Source organism: Astyanax mexicanus, chromosome 7 (assembly GCF_023375975.1).
Source record: "Astyanax mexicanus isolate ESR-SI-001 chromosome 7, AstMex3_surface, whole genome shotgun sequence".
NCBI classification, from domain to species: domain Eukaryota; kingdom Metazoa; phylum Chordata; class Actinopteri; order Characiformes; family Acestrorhamphidae; genus Astyanax; species Astyanax mexicanus.
In genome coordinates this window covers 19,705,610-19,725,587 of record NC_064414.1, presented here as the reverse complement: position 1 = coordinate 19,725,587, position 19,978 = coordinate 19,705,610, and the positions used below count along the sequence as shown (strand labels likewise).

Genomic DNA, 19,978 nt, shown 5'->3' with positions numbered 1-19,978 from the left:
ATCATCTGTGGCGCATATGGAAATTAAACACTATTTGACTTGTTTTGAGAGATGATTGTAAAAGAAACTCTTCTGGGTCTGTAAAAAGGTTTTTAGGGGAAGGTTCTTTGACCCTTTGTATCCTGTTTTTATTAGAGGAATGCACAGAATATTTGGTGACCGAAAATATATTCTAAAATTGATTATACCAAACAGTGATGCTTTGGTAACACTTTGGTAACAATAAGTGTCACAAATAACAGTACTTACAACAGTAATAAAAAAAAATTGTTAAATGGTAAAGTAATATTTTAGTAATAAATTATTAATAACACTATTATTAATGCTCGAGAATGTCGCAAATAATTGGGAAACACTTTTACTTTTTGTAACTTCTGTTAATATATCATTAACTAATGATCAATAACTGTTATTTTTTACATTTTAAGAAACTAAAAAGTTGCAAATTTATTTGTAAATACTAATTAACACATTGGCAATATGAGCTGCAATTGATAAACATTTTTCAGGCTTAAAATTCTTATGAACTAGTGATTTCTAGATATTAACATTATTACCATTAGATATTAGACATTTGTTAATATTAATATTCTGATGAACTAATGCTTTGTTCACATCTACTAATTATCTACTAATTTTTAATTAGTTAAAAATATATAATTATAAAGTGTTACCAGTATTTGAATTGAGAACAAAGGTAAAAATCTGTAATGATTAAAAATGGCAATTAATAATTAGCAAGACATTCTAAAGTGTTACCAATGTTTTTGATAGCATAACGTAATCACAACCCACTGGAATGTATAACATGTTTAGTTCTCATTAAATACTTTTAAAAAGCAGATCTATAACAGCTTTGTTTTTCGAAATTAAGACAAACATACATTTAGGCTATTTACTTATTGCACTAGCTGAAAAATTGTCACAAGTAAGCTGCAAAAATCACTGTTTTGTATTTGGAATTCTGTCTGCGACCAAACAACTAACACAGTTTGTGACTGATAAACTTATGGGTGTTTTCTGCAAAGAACTATCAGAGAGACAATCCACTCAACTACACTCATTCTAAGTGTTTAAAAGTTTATAATGTCACTGACAAAAATCTATTATAAATGTCCTAAATGTGCATGGCACCCCATTTCATTGTACAGTCCAAATTCCATTACAACCACACAGGTATAGATTATGTAGATGGCATTATTGCATGATAGTTCTCTTTAAAAAAAGACGTAACAGATTCTTTTTGCGAATTTTGATAAACAATACATTTAAGGTATTTAGTTCATGCAGTGTTGAAAGAAGTGGTAACATTTTTGAAAACCTGTGAAAAGCCATGTTCAATATTCAGTATTCGATTATGTTTTCGGACAACACTTTTCGTTTCAGAACATCTGTGGGTTAATATTTAGAAATAAGGAGTTAAAGAATAAAAAAAAGACAGACACAGGTACGTACAGTCATAAGACTTTTATATTTTCATACAAAAATATTGCTTTCATCAGCATTGTCATTATATACACATATATCATCATAAAAACCAAAAGCCATGTACATTTCAACTTTCATTTCATTGCTTTCCTTGAAAGCAGAGAACCATTTAATCCTTCACCTGTCAAGTAAAAGCTTCACATTTCCTTGGGAAATTCATAAACTGAGAAATTCACCTTGTTCATCACTGTAGTGAAAGCTTGGATCTCCACTCAGCGTAAGATGAAACAGATTCCACATTTTACACTGTTCATTACATTTGGTCAACAAAAGTATCATTTTCATAAAAAAAAAACACATTTCAGCTTCCATCTCTTGGTATGAACTCTTTCGTAGCTGTTCCTGTTGCTCTGTTCTTGAGTCCTAATAATCCTGTCCCTAAACAGTACCATAACTTTGTTCTGCACAAACAAATAAACCCTTTCAACCATTTGGAATCAAAGTGAAAGCTTTTATAAAGCTCAGCACGAGAATAAAGACCCTGTTAGACTCGAGAAAAAAAGTGCTGAAAACCGAAAAACAAGAAAGGAAAATGAGGAGCAGGAATGGAGGGAGGGAGGGTTTGAACAAAAGACAAGGAAGGAGATTGAACACATCTGCAGATATGGGCTGTATCAGACACACCAGCGCTGTGCGGATGGAACTTGACGTGGCATTGAGAAAGGATGCAATAAGGGAAATGGGGAGGAGGACAGGAAGAAGGGAGGAAGGAGAAGAAGAGTTAGGGGGAGACCTGATGATGTCTGGTGACTGAGTTGTTGGATGTGAGGACGTCTGCTAAAGGTGCAACACTAAGGTTGAACAATATGGAGAGAAATACCCTGTTTCTGAATGTACTTTCATAAAAAAAACCTTTAAAACGTTTTAGATGCAAAACAAAGGCAGAATCATATGAGATTTTGAAGATGTTTGCTTCAAAAACGATTTGATACACTGATGGGATAGCAGTGCAGTGCTTAAACTGATTATACAGCCTGTGTAAAAGCTCACACCTGTAAAAGTTGTGAGGTGTTATCTTGTGGGTGAGGGTAAACACAGGCTAGCATACTCATGGCTAGCTGAAATTAATTGTTGAGTTGAGTTGGAGTGAAGCCTGACAGTGGGTGTCAGGATGATGGAACAATCCATTTCTTGAAATTGAAGCTGTGTGGGCATTTAACATTTCATGGTCCACCGTGTCATATGTTTTACTAGGAATCTGTCATATCATACATTTCCACACACAGTGGACATTGTACTGTCTGGTATTGATTGTGACTGGCCGTGTCTGGCTTGGGTTGTCCATGTGAACAGATACAAGTGACTCTGTCTAAAATCACAGCCATATCCAATGCAGGAAGACCTACACATATATCCTACTTCAGTACTGCATTTTTTAGCTTCAAGAGGACATAGCAAAATCATGGGATAAACTACTATAAATACTACCAATCTATTTCTCTGTAATGATAATTTAACCGCCATTTCTTAATACTAAAAATTAATTGTGAAAACGTCAGATATCAGCATTGTCTCAGTTTTAAAATTGGTGCATCCTTTCTGCCTAAACAGCTACATTTGGTGGAAAACTGGGAAAACTACAACAATTTAATCTGATCATCTTTACCTTGGACACAATGCATCTGCACATCCCTAGAATGGCCTGAGATTGGTTGCTCATTTTCATGTTGTACTATACATTTTTGTAAATGTAAATTAACAATTAACATCCGTTATTTTGTGCAGCCCAATGCAGTTCCAACACAGTCATACAGCCCAGACTCCAGCTTCAGTACTGAGCCAGGTTTCTCATTCATCTCGACGTTCAGAGCCTCAGAAGAGGGGGCCAAGCTGAAGACAGATGATACTGATAATGCACTCTGGTGGAGCTCTGAGCAGTCATCTTCCCCCTCAGCAATTCCTCTTCATTCAGAGAAATGGATGACCGGACAGGCAGACGGATGGACAGAGGAACACAGCGATGACTTATCCGCACCTTCATGATATTCACTGCAACTCAGTCCCATTGCAGCCGATAAATATGAGAGACACTGATGAGGGTCCATTCTCTCTCTCTCTGTCTCTGTCTCTCTCAGCTGCCCAGTCTGACGTAGGTTAGCTTCCCTTTAGCCGACGACAAGCCGGCCGAGCCCGTCTTGAAGAGCACAAGCTGGTGTCCTGCAAAGAAGAAGAACAAGAAGAAGAGGTGGACTGTCAGAGAGAAGCGTCCACTGCCTGGGAACATTCTTTACAAATGAGACATCAGAGGAAAGAGAGTGAACACAGTGTGGGAGTGAGATATAAGAGTAAGTGAAAAGAAGCAACAAAAAAAAAAAAAAAAAAAAAAAGGGCATGAAATGAAAGAAAAGCTTTGGATGAAATATTCAGGCAGTAATTTATCTATGTATTTATTTTCTGGGGACATTAAGACTTGATATATTGATATAACATGGTGTGCTTGCTGTCACAGGGAAAGTTTGTGTTTTTACCCCCTATCAGAAAATAACAAATGCATTTTGGCACTCAGGCCTTGATCAGGGTTAAGAGACAAAATAAAAAAGCTGTTCTATTTTTCCTTTTTATTTTCCTGTATTGAATAAATACAAAATACACAAAGAGGGGTAATACAGAGCAAAAAAGAAAAAGGAGGGAAGCCTTTTGGATTTTTTTTAAAAGTTTATTTCCAGAGGGTATAAATGAGGATTTTACAATTTATGATTTTTTTCTCTTTGTGTATTCTTGCACAAAATATCTTTTCGTTTTAGGTGGAAGTGGTTACCCTGTGAAATTGAGCTATCACCTCTCATTGGCTGATTATGTGACCTTTAGTACTTGCAGTGTTCTCATTGGTTATTTTTTAATCACGTATGTTTTAAAAACTTTGGATTTCATTAACTTTTGTCTTTTAACCCTGATGAAGGACTGAGTGCCGAAACACATTGGTTATTTTTTGTATATCTAATAAATCAGAAATTCTCCAGTCAACAGTGTTGCTGTTTTTTTTTCTATTTTTAATCACTGAATTTGTTGCCAGGCGTCTTGTTGTGAAGTGAAGTTGCACCAGATCAATCCACTTTTTGTTACCCACTACCCCAGCAAAATCATTGGGACAGGACTATAGGACAGTCTGTTCACTTGGCAGCCATCTTTGATTGACTGCTGACAGTTATTTTTTCCAGTGACACACAACCAGATTCCTATTTCCATGAATGGCGAGAGACCAAAACACTGGTAATCGAATGTCAAAATACATTGATTCCAGTTATTTATAGAATGGATTTAAAAGTGTGGTTAGAGCCACTCAAGTGCTTAAACAGTCTCTTGTCATTTCAAGACTTGATTACTGCAACTCCTTTCTGGCTGGTCTTTGTTGTGAGCCACCAGACTCTGCAACTGATTTGGAGTTTGGCTGCATTACTGGTCTTCAATCATCTGAAATCCAGTCATGTGACCCCTTTGCTGGGTTCACTAAACTGACTTCCTGTTGCCGCCTGCATCAAATGCAAAACCCTGACGCTGGCCTACAAAGCCAAAGACGGACCAGCTCCTTTATACTTGATGGCAATGGTCAAAGCCAGATCTGTACCAAGAGCTTTTAGAGCTTCCAGTACAGCTCGGCTCTGACCACCATCACTTAAGACTCACAGAATACAAACATCCCAACTGTATTTCTTTCCTATGATCAAGGTGGTGGAACGAACTTCCTCTGGGTATCAAAACAGCAGAGTCACTGGTGGTCTTCAAACATCGACTGGAGGATGATCTTTTAAAGAGTTTCCTGGTGTTTAAACAATATCAAAGCTTAATGTATCTTTTGATTCTAGTCTCTACAAATTAGCTATGGATATTTTCGAAGGTCGAAGTGATCAATAAAGCACTTTTTTTAAGTCACTCTGGAAAAGGGCATCTGCTAAATACCCTAAATGTAAATAAAATGGCCTATACAAATAATGATAGTTATTATTATTGACCATAACTTTTCCTCTAGCACTTTAACCCTCCCAGGATGTCCAGGAAGCTGTCTGGCCCTTTTTTGCTAAAGAGTAGGACGTTCTCCATAAACAGGGGCCATGTTGAGCGTTACGACAACTCATTCATTTTTCAACCAGTGGTCTCTTTAATTATAAAGTCTTTAGTAACACACTTCCTCAAACTACTCTTTGGCTTTAGAGAACAGCAGCAAAAAACAATGATACACTGTGTTTTAAATACTTTTTGCAATTCAATTCATGTGTGCAGGGTACTTTAGTGTTTTACAGCAGCTTTCTGAATAGTTCTGTTCCATTAAATCTGCTTGTAAAGTGAAACAAAGATGCAGTTTGCAGTTTATGTAATTAATTAATTTATTAATTAAGGCAGAACTTAATTATTAGATAATTATATAAGAAGGGAAATCTTCTTATACCCTTCCAATCAGTTCTAAAATTTAAGTTAAGGGTTATTAATAATGCTCATGCAAAAAAACACACACACTCAGAAACACAGATGTAAAAATGTGCCGGAAGAGTGTCTGTCAGGAGAAGAGAAAGAAAGAAAGAAAGAAAGAGGGAGAGGAAGAGAGACAGAGGGATGGAAAGAGGGGGAGGGGAGAGGTGGAATGCAGGACCAGTCTGCTCAAGGCTGTTTCAATAAAGATTAGCGATCGGTGCGCTGATGTGCTGCTTTCAGGCCCCGCTTTAATGAAGTGACTGTGCGCTGCTGAGAGGGGGAGGAGAGGAGGAGCGCAGCAGCAGCAGAGGGAGGGAGGGAGCGAGTGATGAAAGATGAGTGAGGAGAGGAGGCGGCAATGGCAGCCGCAGTGCTGTTTGATCAGGAGGCCGTCTGTCAGCACGCAGCCTTTTCTGATACGCTCACGCTCTTACACACGGCTACTCTAGACCTTGCTGTGCGTGCTGAACACAGCAGTTTCTAAATTCACGTGGCTTCCAGTCAGAACTATAGACATTACATTCTGCTTAAGCTCCTTACCTGTCCAAGTGCTCTGATTGGTCAGGACAAATGCTCTGCACTGGGCGTGGCTCTCGCACACCCCCATGGCCTCGCGGACATCATACACAGCCAGCATGCACCCGTCGTGCTGATATGACGGCCAGCAGCGGTAGTTGTCTCCGGCTATTGAGGCGTCCAACACCCGTTTATATTCTGCAAAAGAAAAAAACAGCATATGAGAAGAATGGAAACAGTTATTGAGAGCTTTGATGCAATCCACCGATATGTAATTTATCAGCCTGATTAAAAAGTGTGTTTGACAAGAAACATGACCTGACACCTGATCCTCTAAAGTTTCTACTAAAATCAAGTGTATTAATAAAGAGTTTGATCCCCTCATGAAACTTAATATTAAAGGTGCTTTCACACCTTTAAAAAAGTTTCAGTTTGGTTCACACCAAAATAGCATGATGCTTTAGACACTGATTTGGGCCAAAGGACCAAAATTCCAAAGGATAACAATTTGGTGTGACCAAAAGAAATGGTGTTTTAGGTGTGAAACACCCAAAATGGTGGGCTACTATTGTGAGAATCTGCATTCAGCCCTGACAGCATTGGTTAGATCATAGTATATCATGTTAATTCAGGATCAGAAACTCTAGATCGTGGGTAGGCAAATTAATGTAAAATTAAGTCAGCACTACTTTAATATAAAGTATTATATTAGGTATTGGTGGAGCTACATCTTTCCAAGATAGTTTTTCTCTAACTCAATGGGGACTTTATACACCTCTAGTCAATGTTTGAAACTGGACTTGGTGACCATAGTCTACCCAGCTGTGCGTAAGTCAAATAACAGGGTGCACCTTCAAGTAGTTAAAATATTGTCTTTTAGTTACGGGGGACAGGTTTATGGGTGACTGAGATTAAGGCCCAATCCCATTTCTCTTTTGTACCAAACAAAGTTACAAGTGGAAGGGGTGAAAGCTTCCCCCTAAGAATTGGGACAGCCCTTTATGCACATGATACAGATAAAGTTCAGCAACCTAGTTGCTGTTAACTACTTTAGGGCATTATGTCTTCAGAAAGGGGCAGGTGGTGCAGCAACTAATTATTATCGTCCTTTTCTTAATTCCTTAGTGATAGGGAGCAGAAATGAGCTTTTTTCCACCTTGAATCCTGCATCCTCTGCCTTCTATAGCACCAATTAAGGTGAAATGGGCTAGCTACTGAGGCAAAGTACTTGTTATGAAGAAAAATGAGCATACAACCTTGATACTACACATTAAAATATGGTAATATAATAGTTTATCAAAAATTTTAACAAGGGAAATATTTACATTTGTGCGTTTCTTTGGTCACTTGTGTCGCCATATTGCCAGTGATTTTCATAGCCCTCCTAAAAATTCATTTTTATTTAATTTTGAAGAATCATGTAGTCCTAACAATTCCCAATACTCTTTCAGCCTATTAAGACTTAATACACCCTACCCATATGCATGCACATGCAAAACAAAGAGGACTATGGTTAGGTTTAGGATAAAATGTGCGATATTATAAATAGGATTAAATCACAGTTAAGGTTGTGGACAGATGTATCATTATGTGGCTACAGTAATACAAAAAACAATGGTGGTCCTCAGTAATATAGCAATACATTATGTAGTGTGTGAGTGTGTGAACCAATGATTGGTTGCTACAGTGAAGAAAGAGCTTTCCCATTGTATAAGCACAGAAGGACTGTCTGCAGACTGCTAGTCCACTGTGTTAGACTTGTGTCCACTCATGCACACACACACACACACACACACACACTCACATAAGACATTGTAAATGCCACTCATCCTAACCCAGCCACAATGCGTCACCAGGCAACTGCAGCTCGAGAACAGACGAGAATAAGATAAAGAGAAACAGAGAGGAGGAGAATGAAAGGCAGATAAAGAGATGTGAGGACAAGGAGACTAAAGAAAACTGAACTAACAACCACCCTCTTAATGTCCTCAGCACACCCTCCATCCCTGCATGCTTTCCCTCTTTCTCTCTGCCTCTATTTACCCACAATACTCCTCCATCGAGCTCCACAATGTATAAAAAAATCAGCGCTGCGGTGTGGTAAACAATTCAGGCCAATTAAATACTCTTAACCTTTAACACTGTTATGTTAACTAAGCTCTAATGAGCATTGTTTGCTCTAGTATACTTTGTCTCCAACGAGATAAAGGTGTGACTCATCACTGAAGATGACCCACTGCTATTCTGCTTTTGTCATGGTGGAAACAACTAAACAAATCTGTTAAGATGCACCAAGATGAATAGTTTATTGTCAAACAGCACAAGTCCAGAAGGTCTGGTGTCATGGCGTTGGGTTTAATCTTGTATGATGTCAGATCACCTTTGGTCTGCATTGTATATTAATATATTATATATGAATATGTTGGATTCTATATGACATGCTATAAACAATCCAACCCCACTGCAAAATCTGCAGAAATATAGAGCTGCTTGGGATAGAATACTCCAGGACACCATTAGGAACCTCTATAACTACTTCTGTGTGTCTAGCTGAATACATAATGCCCATACCTGTCTATCATTCTTCCAAATTCAAAAAACTGCAATCTGGCACTTCCTTTTGGGAGCAACAATTTGTTTAAAGATGAGTGTATAAAGTGATAGAATCACAAACATGAGAAAAAGTCCCATATCCTGATACATTTATGGCCAACGTGGAAATGCACACAATGCCAGTACTCTGGGGACAGATTTTAATTAAATCCAAGTAAATGGGACAAAGCCAAAGTCAATGAATGTGTAATTTGGTGAGTCTAAAATAAATAATAATAAAGAAATAATAGTTCAGTAACAATCATAAGTAATTGTGGAAGAATTAAAATGCACGTTTGTCTCTTCCAAAACCATGATTTCACTGGATGTTCTTATAACATAAATAATTTATCTGAACCCTTCTGTAGTCTCATCTCTCACATCCAACAGCAGGAATTTATCTCCAGCCTGCAGCCAATGATGAATACGCTATGGGCGAGCGGTCGCATTTGTCAAAGCAATAAAGTGAAGAAAGCTTAGCCAGTGGTCTTAAGGATAATCATTTGCTGTTCTGTTCTTGACCAGAGGAAAATATTCAGTGTATTTTGAAACATAAACCAAAAGAGAGAGAGTGAATCAAACGAGGATAGATGGCGGGGAAACAGGCCTCTGTAACTCGGCCAAAACTCACATCAAACTGGCCACACGGGCCAACTCTTAATGGCTGGACGCTGTATTAAATCATTGTTTTTTTTTCTGAAATAATAGAGGAGGTTGTCTGTTTCTTCTCATGGTGGTGTTGTGTTTTCTGTTGTGAACAGAACAAGGGCAACTATCGTATTTATGCTAAAGGGTACAGAATTGACCTAAAATCAAAATGTAGTTAAAATCAATATAATACACAATTCTCTGAAAAAACGCCATAAAGAGACATCCACTAAGAGGAAAACTTTAATCTACACTCCACCAGACAGTAAAGCAATATGACATAAATGAGACTTAGGAATGCAATTTGAAACCATGAAACCCTTGTCTTCGTCCTTGTCCTTGTCTATTTTGATCCAGACCTCCATTTGCAAGCTTGTTATATAGAAAACTACTGTGGATTAAAATGCTCCTCTGATCTCAGATCTGATCTTATCCATGAAAGCCAGGACTTAGTATACTAACCTCTTCATTAACTTAAACATGCATGTAACATGACTTATCCACTATGCGTTTAGTGACCCAAAGATTAATAAGTCATCCTGTTGGTGCCAGCACCTCTGGCAGACGGCTGCACGACACAGAACTACATGCACAAAGACAGAGTCCTGCTTTTGTCTTCATGGAGAAAACCGACACATACATGAATCCTAGTTTTGTTTGTATAGGAGCACCAATAAGAGTTTCTCCAATAAGGTTTTGAAAAGGAAAATGCTCTGTTCTTTTTCCTATTTTAAACAGTTTGATTGATTATGCTTTGAGACTGTGTGTGTGTATATACGTGTGTATTTGTGTGCATGCTGGCTGGATGTAACTCGGGCGTGCACAATGAAGTGCCACCCAAGTCTAGTCTATAAGTTCATCTTGACAACACTGTGACAAGAAGCTTGATGAGTGGAGAACGGCTTCTTCAAAGCATCCACATCCCCTATTATTGCAAACCTCGCAACTGCTCAAGCATGAATCACTGAGTCGCTCTCTCTCTCATTCTCTGTCTCTCTCTCTGTCTTTCTCTCTCTCCCTCTCCAGGGGACACAGTATGAAGGGTGGCGAGAGCCTGGCTGATTTATTACTCTGCTACACTCGTTCTCTTAAAGAGAGGGATGGCTTTTGAATGGGGGTCTCAGGGCCCTCTGTCTGTGCTGAATTTAGTGTGCGGAGTGTGTCTCGGTGGTGTTACGGACATGAGGGCGGGACACACACCCCCTCATTTTGTCTTGAATACCAGGGAAGAGCCAGTCAGCAGTAAATAATGCAGACTATTAGATACTTTATGGGTCTAATGAATGCTTTACGGAGCTCTCGCTTTCGCTAAACGGCTGAGTTACAGGCAGGAGGGATGGCAGGGAGGACAGAGAGAAGAGTCACGTTACTCTGTCTGGGTCTGGGAAAAGCCGGACGCTGATATTGAGCCGTATTTTACGAGAGCCTGACCACTTTACAAGACTCTTTAACAAAGAGCCATGAGCTGAGATGACATGCTGACTAACCCTGCTGTTCACATAGAGCATGCGTCCAACCACAAGTTCAACCACTCCTGCTCATACATGTGTGTTTCTTGTTTTTAGCACATATTAGAATTGAATATCTCAACGTTAGAAATTTCCTTTTAAGATATAAATCTGTTTAAACTGCACCTGTAAAGTTAATAACAGACAAAAACACAAACAGACAACCTTACTATCTCTAAGACAAACTTTTGCAGCTCGCAAAAGTCAAGCAAGTCAAGCGATTGGCATCTGATTTAAAAATAATAATTTAAATTTACTGGGTAAATTATAATATTTGTGTACTTAATATAAGAAATAACAGTAAAATATCTATCCATGTTTGTCTGTGTGGGAGGTTAAGAGACAGCTGCGTAGACAAATTAAATTTTGATCCTGTGAGAGATGGAGCTATGATTTAACCTGATGTTTGAACACACTGAGAAAACCTTGCTGGAAAATGTGCTTCAGCTTTGCACTGTATTTAGGTCTGTTTTGGCCGTTGCTTGCTTATGAGGAATTTCACATCAAACATAGTAGAGGTATTTTGGACTCCTGCTGGGCTTACATGTTTATGCAAGTGTTTTAAGGCCATTTGGGGGTTATTGTGCAGACAGTGATATGTTCTGAAAGGCAGCTGGAGATGCTTTCCAAGGTAAAAAGATAAAAAAAAAAAAAGTTTTTTTGGTACATAAATGAAACGTGTTCTATGGATGGAAATATACAAAAAAGAAAAAATCTGGACATGGCTCTTTAACATTATGAAAAATGTACAGACTTGTACAGTACCGTGTGTTTTATTACATAATGTCCTTACTTCTAAATGAAGTCTGTACTCCTACATAAAGCCTGCACTCCTACCTGACACTAACACACACTTGTAAACGCCCTTGACTCGGCTAATGGTTTTAATTGCCTAAAAATGTTAGTCTTTAACCAAACAACAAAGTCTTGTTTATTGTGACTGGCCTCAATAAACTCATGTCAAAGGCCAGTTCGAGTGAGACAAAGAGGTATGAGTCGAAATAGTTAACAAGCCTGGCTATGGGGATTCTTTCTTAACGCACTCATCAGTCAACAAGCATCTGCGTTCTGCTTTACACAGCCAATGGAGCGAGGAGAGGAGACAGAGAGAGAGAAAGAGCAGAGCAAGAGCTCTAGATCGTGAAGGCAAAAGAGGGAGAACAAGAGCAGACAGAGTGGCCTGAAGAGGAAAAGTAAAAGTGAGCGGGTGAGCAAACAGAAAAGGGTCAAAACAGAGAAGCAAATGAGCAAGTGAAAGACAGAAGAGAGACAGCTATGTTCCCCTTTGTTCCTCTGGAGACACTGAAAGGAAAGAATTAAAAAGAACTGCCAGTCAAAACTCACTCTGGCCTCCTTTTAAACTGGTTACATAAACTCGAATCTTTTCAATTACATTTCATTTGTCCTGAGTGCAATAAAGAAAGTCCTGCTTTGGGTTTGCATGACTTAAATGTGGTACGTGTTTTAAAAGTTCTACAAATTAATCTAATAGGTTACATCAATGCAATTCTTTAAAATTACAATTTCTTTCAGTGTACACCCTTTCAGAGCTTGCCCTGTTTTACACATACACACATGCACAGGGCCATACATACTGTTTGTTACACATGAATTAAATGTAAATGCTAAATTACTTATGGAAGCAAATCCAATGTACTATTGCACATAATGTACACAGTAACGCAAAACCTCATACTTCAGTTTATACTGTCCTTCATGTAACACAATCTGGCCCATGTTCTTTACATTGTAGTCTTTTTAAGGATGGTCAAGCTAATAGAAATGCTCCAAATTGACTAAGAATAAAACATTTTTATATTGGTTTCTATTGAAATTCTCATTTTTTTGAACAAAAATATATGACTACATACAAAACAGTATAGCTGTAAATCTTTATTGTGTGCAATATTCAAATCACTATGTGTATTGTGATCTCTTCATCATCATTTGTGCAATATGTTTAAAGTGCAATTCTTTTTTTCACCTTTTGGTCTACTATTTATTGGCTGTTTATTCACTGTTTGTCCTTGTGCAATAATGCTGGTCTCAACCTACCATAATCATATCTCCTGTATTTTTATCTTAGCTGCACTAATTGTATATATTTTTCCTTTATAATATTCCCAGTATTTTTTCTGTAATCATTTGTATAGATTTATTATTATTTGATTATATATTTTTCCTGAACTTTTTTTCTGTCCTTTCCTCTTTGCTGCTGTAATATTGCAAATTTCCCTATTGTGGGATTACTCAACATCCCAAATAAAGTGCAGAAGTAACAGAAAAAAGAAAGGGTGGGATGAAAGAGGAGTGGATTATATAACAGATTTTGACTGCTCATCAGTCAAAACAGAGGAATGTCTGCTGCATGTAATCATTTGCAAAATGTTATCAGATACTCTGAGGATTGAAAAGTGACCTAAACCAGAGCTTAGAGAGAGAAAGAATTATACAGAGCGAAAAAGAGTGAGAGAAAGAAATCTGTTTCACTCTTACAGGTCTAAAGTTATCAGCAAGCACTTCTCTATACATTCATTTTACATGCCACGCAATATTATCTATTCATCCAGATGTTTGTGGGCACCCCGTTTAAAGAACGCATTAAGCTGCTTTTAACCTTTCAACTATTGCTGATATAGATAGTCAAACGCTTACCTAAAGTTGATCTATTCACTGTAAAAATGCACTGCCGATAGAATAGGACTCTTTGCAGCACGTAAGCATAAATGTATTGGCACCATGCCTAATGGCAGGCCTGAACTAGAGGTGGAGCAGTGGAACTGGGTTCTTTGGAATGATGGTGCACCACCCAATACTTTTGGGATGAGTTGGGGAGTTGGGGATGAGATGGGGTGGAGATCATCCAACATCCTGACCTCAATAACCCTCTTGGCATTTAATGCAAGTTAAATACTTAGAGCTGTGCTTCAAAATCTAGTAGAAAGCTTTTACCTAGATAATAGTGAGAGTTACTCCAACAAAAGGGAGACAATATCTGCTCATATACTGTAATGTTGTACTTTGCTTTTTGCAAAATACTTTGTATTTGCTTTGGAGTAACCATGAAATAACTACTGATTTACTACTATTTGAATGTAGTGTGTGAAGTCTTGCTCAAAGCTTCAGAACACCAGAAGCTTTAAAACAGCACTTTATCTAATGTGAAAACTGTCAGTTAAAGGAGAAATCCAGTGTGAAATAGACTTGGGGTGTAGTGAAACATGATGACGAGAACAAACCTTTGTTGAAGAGCCCACCTACATTCTTTCCCAGCATTCCTAAATACAGGAATTTTAGTCTACAGGCTTACAATGCTAGTGATAGGGCCATAGCGTTGCTCATGCAAAGAATTGACCATTTTTACACCTACATAACAAGCTCAAAGTATCTCCACAGTTCATTTTTTAGAATTCTGAGGCACTGAGTACTTTGAAAGTACACAAGTAGTTTATTTAAAAATATAAGTATACTGACAAACATGGACAAATAGGTAGGATAGTGGAACAGGTTGCAACCTTATTTCTGTGGAAATTCCACAGATTTTTTTTAAATCTTTTTTTAATAATCTATCTGTGCACTTTTAAAGTTCTCAGTGCCTTGTTTTAAATATCACGGCCCTCATAATTCTACCAATGAAGTGTAAAGCTACTTTGAGCTTGAAATTGGTGTAAAAATAGCCAACTCTTTGCTTAGGTAGCACAATACCTCTATCGCTAGCATTCTAAGCCTGTTGGGAGCATCAGCTTAATGCACTGTATTTTAGAATGCTAGGAGTGTATGCAGGTAGACTATTGGACAAAAATTTGTACTTGTTATCAAGTTTCACTACACCCCAAGTCTATTGCACACTGAATTTCTTCTTTAATGGACTAGTCTTAAGCTAACACCTTAATTTGCTTCAGAATGTATTGTTTGATTCCAGAGTGTATAAAATTAAGGGCCTTGTCTTAATCAGTACAATACAAAACACTGTATCGTTATATCCCCTAACAGTTACAAAGTGTGTTACTATGTGTGTGTACCTGTTTTGTGTGTCTGTGTCTCGTTGATGAGGTACTGCCCATTCCTGTATATGTCCAGCGCCTTCTCTAGGTGAGCCAGGGTCTCCTCCGTACCCCAGAGCAGCTCCCCTGAAACACACATTCACATAACACGCACTCAGTACATCACACTCACATGCTGGCTGAGCTCAGACAGTTCACGGTCAACACTCAGTCTGCTAACTCTGACCCAGTCAGTTTATAGCAAATGAAACATAGCGTAATTGAGCATGCCAAAACCGTGCTAAATTACGTTCCAGAGAGGACTTTTTACGAGGAGGGAGAGCAGGAAAAAGAGAGAGAGAGAGAAAGAGAGAGAGAGATAGCATCAGCAGCAAAGCCCACCCACGCCACCCGCAGCTTCACGGCCTGTTTTGCCCAAGAAGAGTAGATTTCAAACGCTATATGACATACCGTCAGCCTGATGAACAAGCTGATAGACAGCACGCACAAAACATCCCCCAGCCAGACAGTGGCAGAGCTGAGGGGTGTGGGGCGATATGATATACAAGAACAAGGAAAAGGGCTGTGAAAAGGGTCCGTCAGGAAGTAAGGAAGCTAGAAGATCCTGCCAGAGTTTGTATTTAACGTCATCACTGTGTGTGCCTGCGTAAACTCCTCATTATTTGTTTCCAGACATTACGCACTTGCCTTAAACAGTGCTCTCCAATTTAATTTCCAATCTTGCTCTGCTCATTTCAGTGTTTTTCCTGCTGTAACACACAATCAGGCTCAACTGAATAAGGCAGGTAAAATGCCAAAATGTTTTTTTTTCTTTTTTTTGAGAGCAGATTTACTCAGCATCTTAATTGAATTACATAGTTACTGCATTTGCTTATATAACCATTTCTGTAGGCTATATTTAACACAACACGTAATCCTATAGATCAATCTAACAGATTTCTAACATTTAACTGGCTTATCTAACAAATCTCTCACAGGTCTAAGAGTTCAATACTACCTAAAAAGACTCTATGACATTTTAATGCTACTATCCAGAGTTGGCCAGAGCAGGATGGTTTGTTTTCTAGAGCTTTTTTAGGTTTCTCTCAGGGTGTAATCCCTAATGTACAGCTCTACTTTATTTCTACAGTATTTCTTATTTGCTTTGTTACAGTATCTGTTAAATTATATATCAAAAATATCAATATAGACGAGTGGATTATGTAAAGGAATAGGATATCTGAGGAATATGTGAGGGGGCAAATGTTTCTGTTCTATATTAGTGCATCTACTGTGTGTGAAAGAGCATACTAACCTGTAGAGTTGACAATCTTTTCGAGAAGAGGTCTCAGGGCTTGGGGGGCACTGTGAGGCAACAGGTAGGTGAAGAAGAATCTGCATTCAAAAAAAGAAGGTTCTGAGATAAGTACTAAGACATTATGGGCCCACAAACAGTGTATTTCCACGCCTTGTGCCTGTGCAGTTTAAATAGCGAAGGTGCTCGTAAATATATCTGCGCTGATGGTCTGGAAATGAGGTGTATTCAGGTACATTTCTGGCATATTGCTATCTTTTCAATAGAAAACACAGGTGCACCAATGACTGATTTGAACTAACAACAGTCAACAGTCAAGCGTTCATTGCGATCTTGGCAACGCAGCATTGCACAGCCCCAAGTTATACATTTTCAATTAACAAAATACAGGATACAATAACATTGCTGTTCCTGTAAATGAACAGCTTGCACATCTTCTCAGGGAAACAGAGCAGGTCAGATTCCTCTACTAAGAATCGCAGAAACACTGCACTGTTAAATTATCAACCTGACAAAAAGTCAGATCGCATATAACTCTTAAAGGGAATGGCAAATGGCATGTTGATTGGTTTATTTCAGGTTACGCCTAAAACACACCCATGATTAATTAACAGAATTAGTACATGCCTTTTGCGCATTTCAAGCCGCGCAACGAGCCCTTTTCCTGTCGTTACGATAGCAAAGACACATTGAACCGCCCCAAATCAAGCTGCACAGTACACGATTGGTGGCTCGCCTATAGATTGCTAAAATTAGGCCCTATGTCACTTATTACTTTGCAGTCATAGCACAATTAATGATTGGAAAATTGGAACACTTATTTTGCAGCTAAGAGAGGTGTTGTAGTGAATATTTATGTTGAACTGTATGCCAGACCGTATTATGAAGCAACTGCAACATGTAAAGCAAATTCTAACTGTTATTAATACTGTAGGCTACATTACTGGCATAAATCAGACATTACTGACTCACCTGTAGGCATTGTAGAGGTTCCTCTTCTCGTTGATGCCCTGGCAGCGTCCACTGCTGCACTGCAGGGTGAAGTTGCGGGCAGGGAACTCCAGCAGGCAGTCTGCTGAGGTGGAGCAGGGGGTCTCCTCCACACTAGCATCGTCCAGGTCCGTCACCTTCAGCTCACCGTCCACAAGCACAAACTGCCTGGGCCTGAAGTCCAGCAGCGTGAGAGATCCCAGGGGCGAATGGGCCAGATAATGCAGCAACCGCACCAGACTCAGACAGATCTACACAGAACAAAAATGAAATTTTGCATTAGTGTGATAGCAAAAATATGATTTTTTATTGCATATGTGTTAAGGAAATTACTCTGAATGAGTAATCAACCACTTTGGTATTAACTTATTACTATAAATGCAATGTAAAACTTTACGCATTACTGTTATTTACTTATTATACTCATTGTATTGGGATTACTAAATTTATTACTCAGTTATTTATGTATGAATTAAAATATAGTGTAAATAATTTCAGGTATTTACTTATTACTGTTGCTGTATTGTGGTTATTTATTATTGTAACTTCAGTAAAATTTAATTTATATCTCACCAGTTATAAATGCTCTTATTAATGTTTTTTTTTTTTGTGAACCCACCAAAGTTAGTCTAAAATAGAAAGTACTAAAATACCAAAATACTATACTACCAAAAGTACTTTAAAATACTTTTTTAAAGCCTAATTTAAGCATTTAAATGTGTTGCTCATATTCACTATCATAATTGTTTAGTCACATACATGTCTAAATAATACACAAGCATATTAGCTAATAGCGTAAATATAGAGAAATTGTATGTACATTTTACATGCATAGCATGCTACTTACTACTGTGTTGCCAATTGCAATGCCAATTACATTAGTTGCACATTTTTTATATTGCATATAATGATTCTAAATTCTAAACATACTTTTCTGCAGTGATTTGTAATTTATTCAGGATAACCCCACACTGCATTTTAGTTACCATCTTCCCTAAAGAACCATGCCACTCAGTGTGCATGTGCATCATGGTGGGTGTCTAGTAGCAACGGTCTTAGCACTACAATCACCACTTAATCTCTCAAAGCACCACTTCAATGTGTGTGTGTGTCTGTGTGTGTGCGTGCGTGCCTTGGGAATTAGTTCTCTTATTGTGTATGAGGGTGTTAGAGGTCAGTCTGGGGATAGCAGAAGGCCGCTGGTGTTGAAGAAGAGACCTGGCACTCAGGCCCCAGCCAAATCCCCACTGCCAGCGCAGCACTGAAAACAGGGCGAACAAAAGCGGAGGGAAGGAGAGGGAGGAGGGAACACCGCGCCTGCCTTTCACACCGCACAAAAGCTGTTTTTAATGTACTCAGGATTAGGAGCCACTGGGAAAGGTCGGGCTCTGCCCGGTGGACTGTGTGTGTGTGTGTCGTGTGTGCGTCTGTGTGTCTGGTTATGTTTTATTCAGGCATTGTTATTTTTGGATCAAGCAAAGGGTTAGAACAAATAGACAGAAAGAAAAAAAAGCACAAGTGAAGCCAAAAGTAGATAAATCAATGGATGATTTGTTCTGATTTTAATGAAATAATAAAGTTTTATATATAGAATATAGAACTATTGTAATCATTTATCACTGCCTTAGTAAATCAATCTTATATCTTTTAAATAGTTTTTTTATGAACAGAAAACATTGTGTACTTTAGTGCTAAATAATTTATTGCAATTTTATAGGAAACTACTTAAAACAAAGGTGGCTAAATGTGTGTGAAAAACAGTGAAGTTTCCTTTAAACAAGGAATTACAAAATAAAGGATTTATATACCAAGATCAATAATCAATTATACAAAGACAACTGACATGACACAACATATTTTGTACTTTTATATGTTATTATACATATATTCAGTTATATTATACTAATCATTGTATGTTATATTCAACCAATCCTTATATTCTGTTATACTCTATCAACTCAGATTTTTTGTTATATTCTACCAATTTGCATCAATTGCTAATTTTGATTGACTGTTATACCATGCTACGTTTTAAATCAAAATACTGTAATTTTATAGTAAACTAGTAAAAACAATTGTGCCTAAAATTTGTGGAAAATAATTTACAGTCTTTTAAAGCCATCTCATTTAATCTACTATATTTTTATTTTTAAACATGTAAATTTGTACACTTTACAGATCGTTAAAAAAATTGTTAAGAAATTAAATTAAAGTGTAAAGTTCTAAAAAATAATAGTAATGCTACATAAATTGTGTAAAAAAAAAAGTGCATAACAATAGAGTGCAAGTCCATATCTTCACCTGTCTGCTTTGATTAGGTAATGAACCTGTGTGTATGAGTGTGTTTCTGGCTGGGGTGTAGGTGGACGTGGTTGAGCAGGCCTGACTATAAAAGCCTTCGTCAGCATGCACAGGAAATGGCTCTGGATCTAAATGAGCCGTTTGGTAGTCAGCAGTTTCGCCAGCCTCCCCAGAGCCTATTAGTGCCTCATATGCAATTCAAATGCTGCTAAAGCGTTCAGTGCGGCGGG

At 38.0% G+C, this 19,978-nt stretch overlaps 1 protein-coding gene across 1 annotated transcript in view; it reads right to left on the bottom strand.

Annotated features, from left to right (window-relative positions):
• Positions 1 to 1,452: 1,452 nt before the first annotated feature.
• The window catches only part of pkdcca (protein kinase domain containing, cytoplasmic a), a 40,615-nt gene continuing 22,089 nt past the window's right edge, over positions 1,453 to 19,978 (bottom strand). The window contains exons 3-7 of the mRNA XM_007247411.4: positions 17,430 to 17,698; positions 16,458 to 16,537; positions 15,182 to 15,289; positions 6,436 to 6,609; positions 1,453 to 3,645 (exon numbers count right to left, since the gene is read on the bottom strand). Coding sequence (XP_007247473.3) covers positions 3,560 to 3,645; positions 6,436 to 6,609; positions 15,182 to 15,289; positions 16,458 to 16,537; positions 17,430 to 17,698 — 717 coding nt within the window. The 3' untranslated portion in view covers positions 1,453 to 3,559. The remainder of the gene's footprint in view (positions 3,646 to 6,435; positions 6,610 to 15,181; positions 15,290 to 16,457; positions 16,538 to 17,429; positions 17,699 to 19,978) is intronic.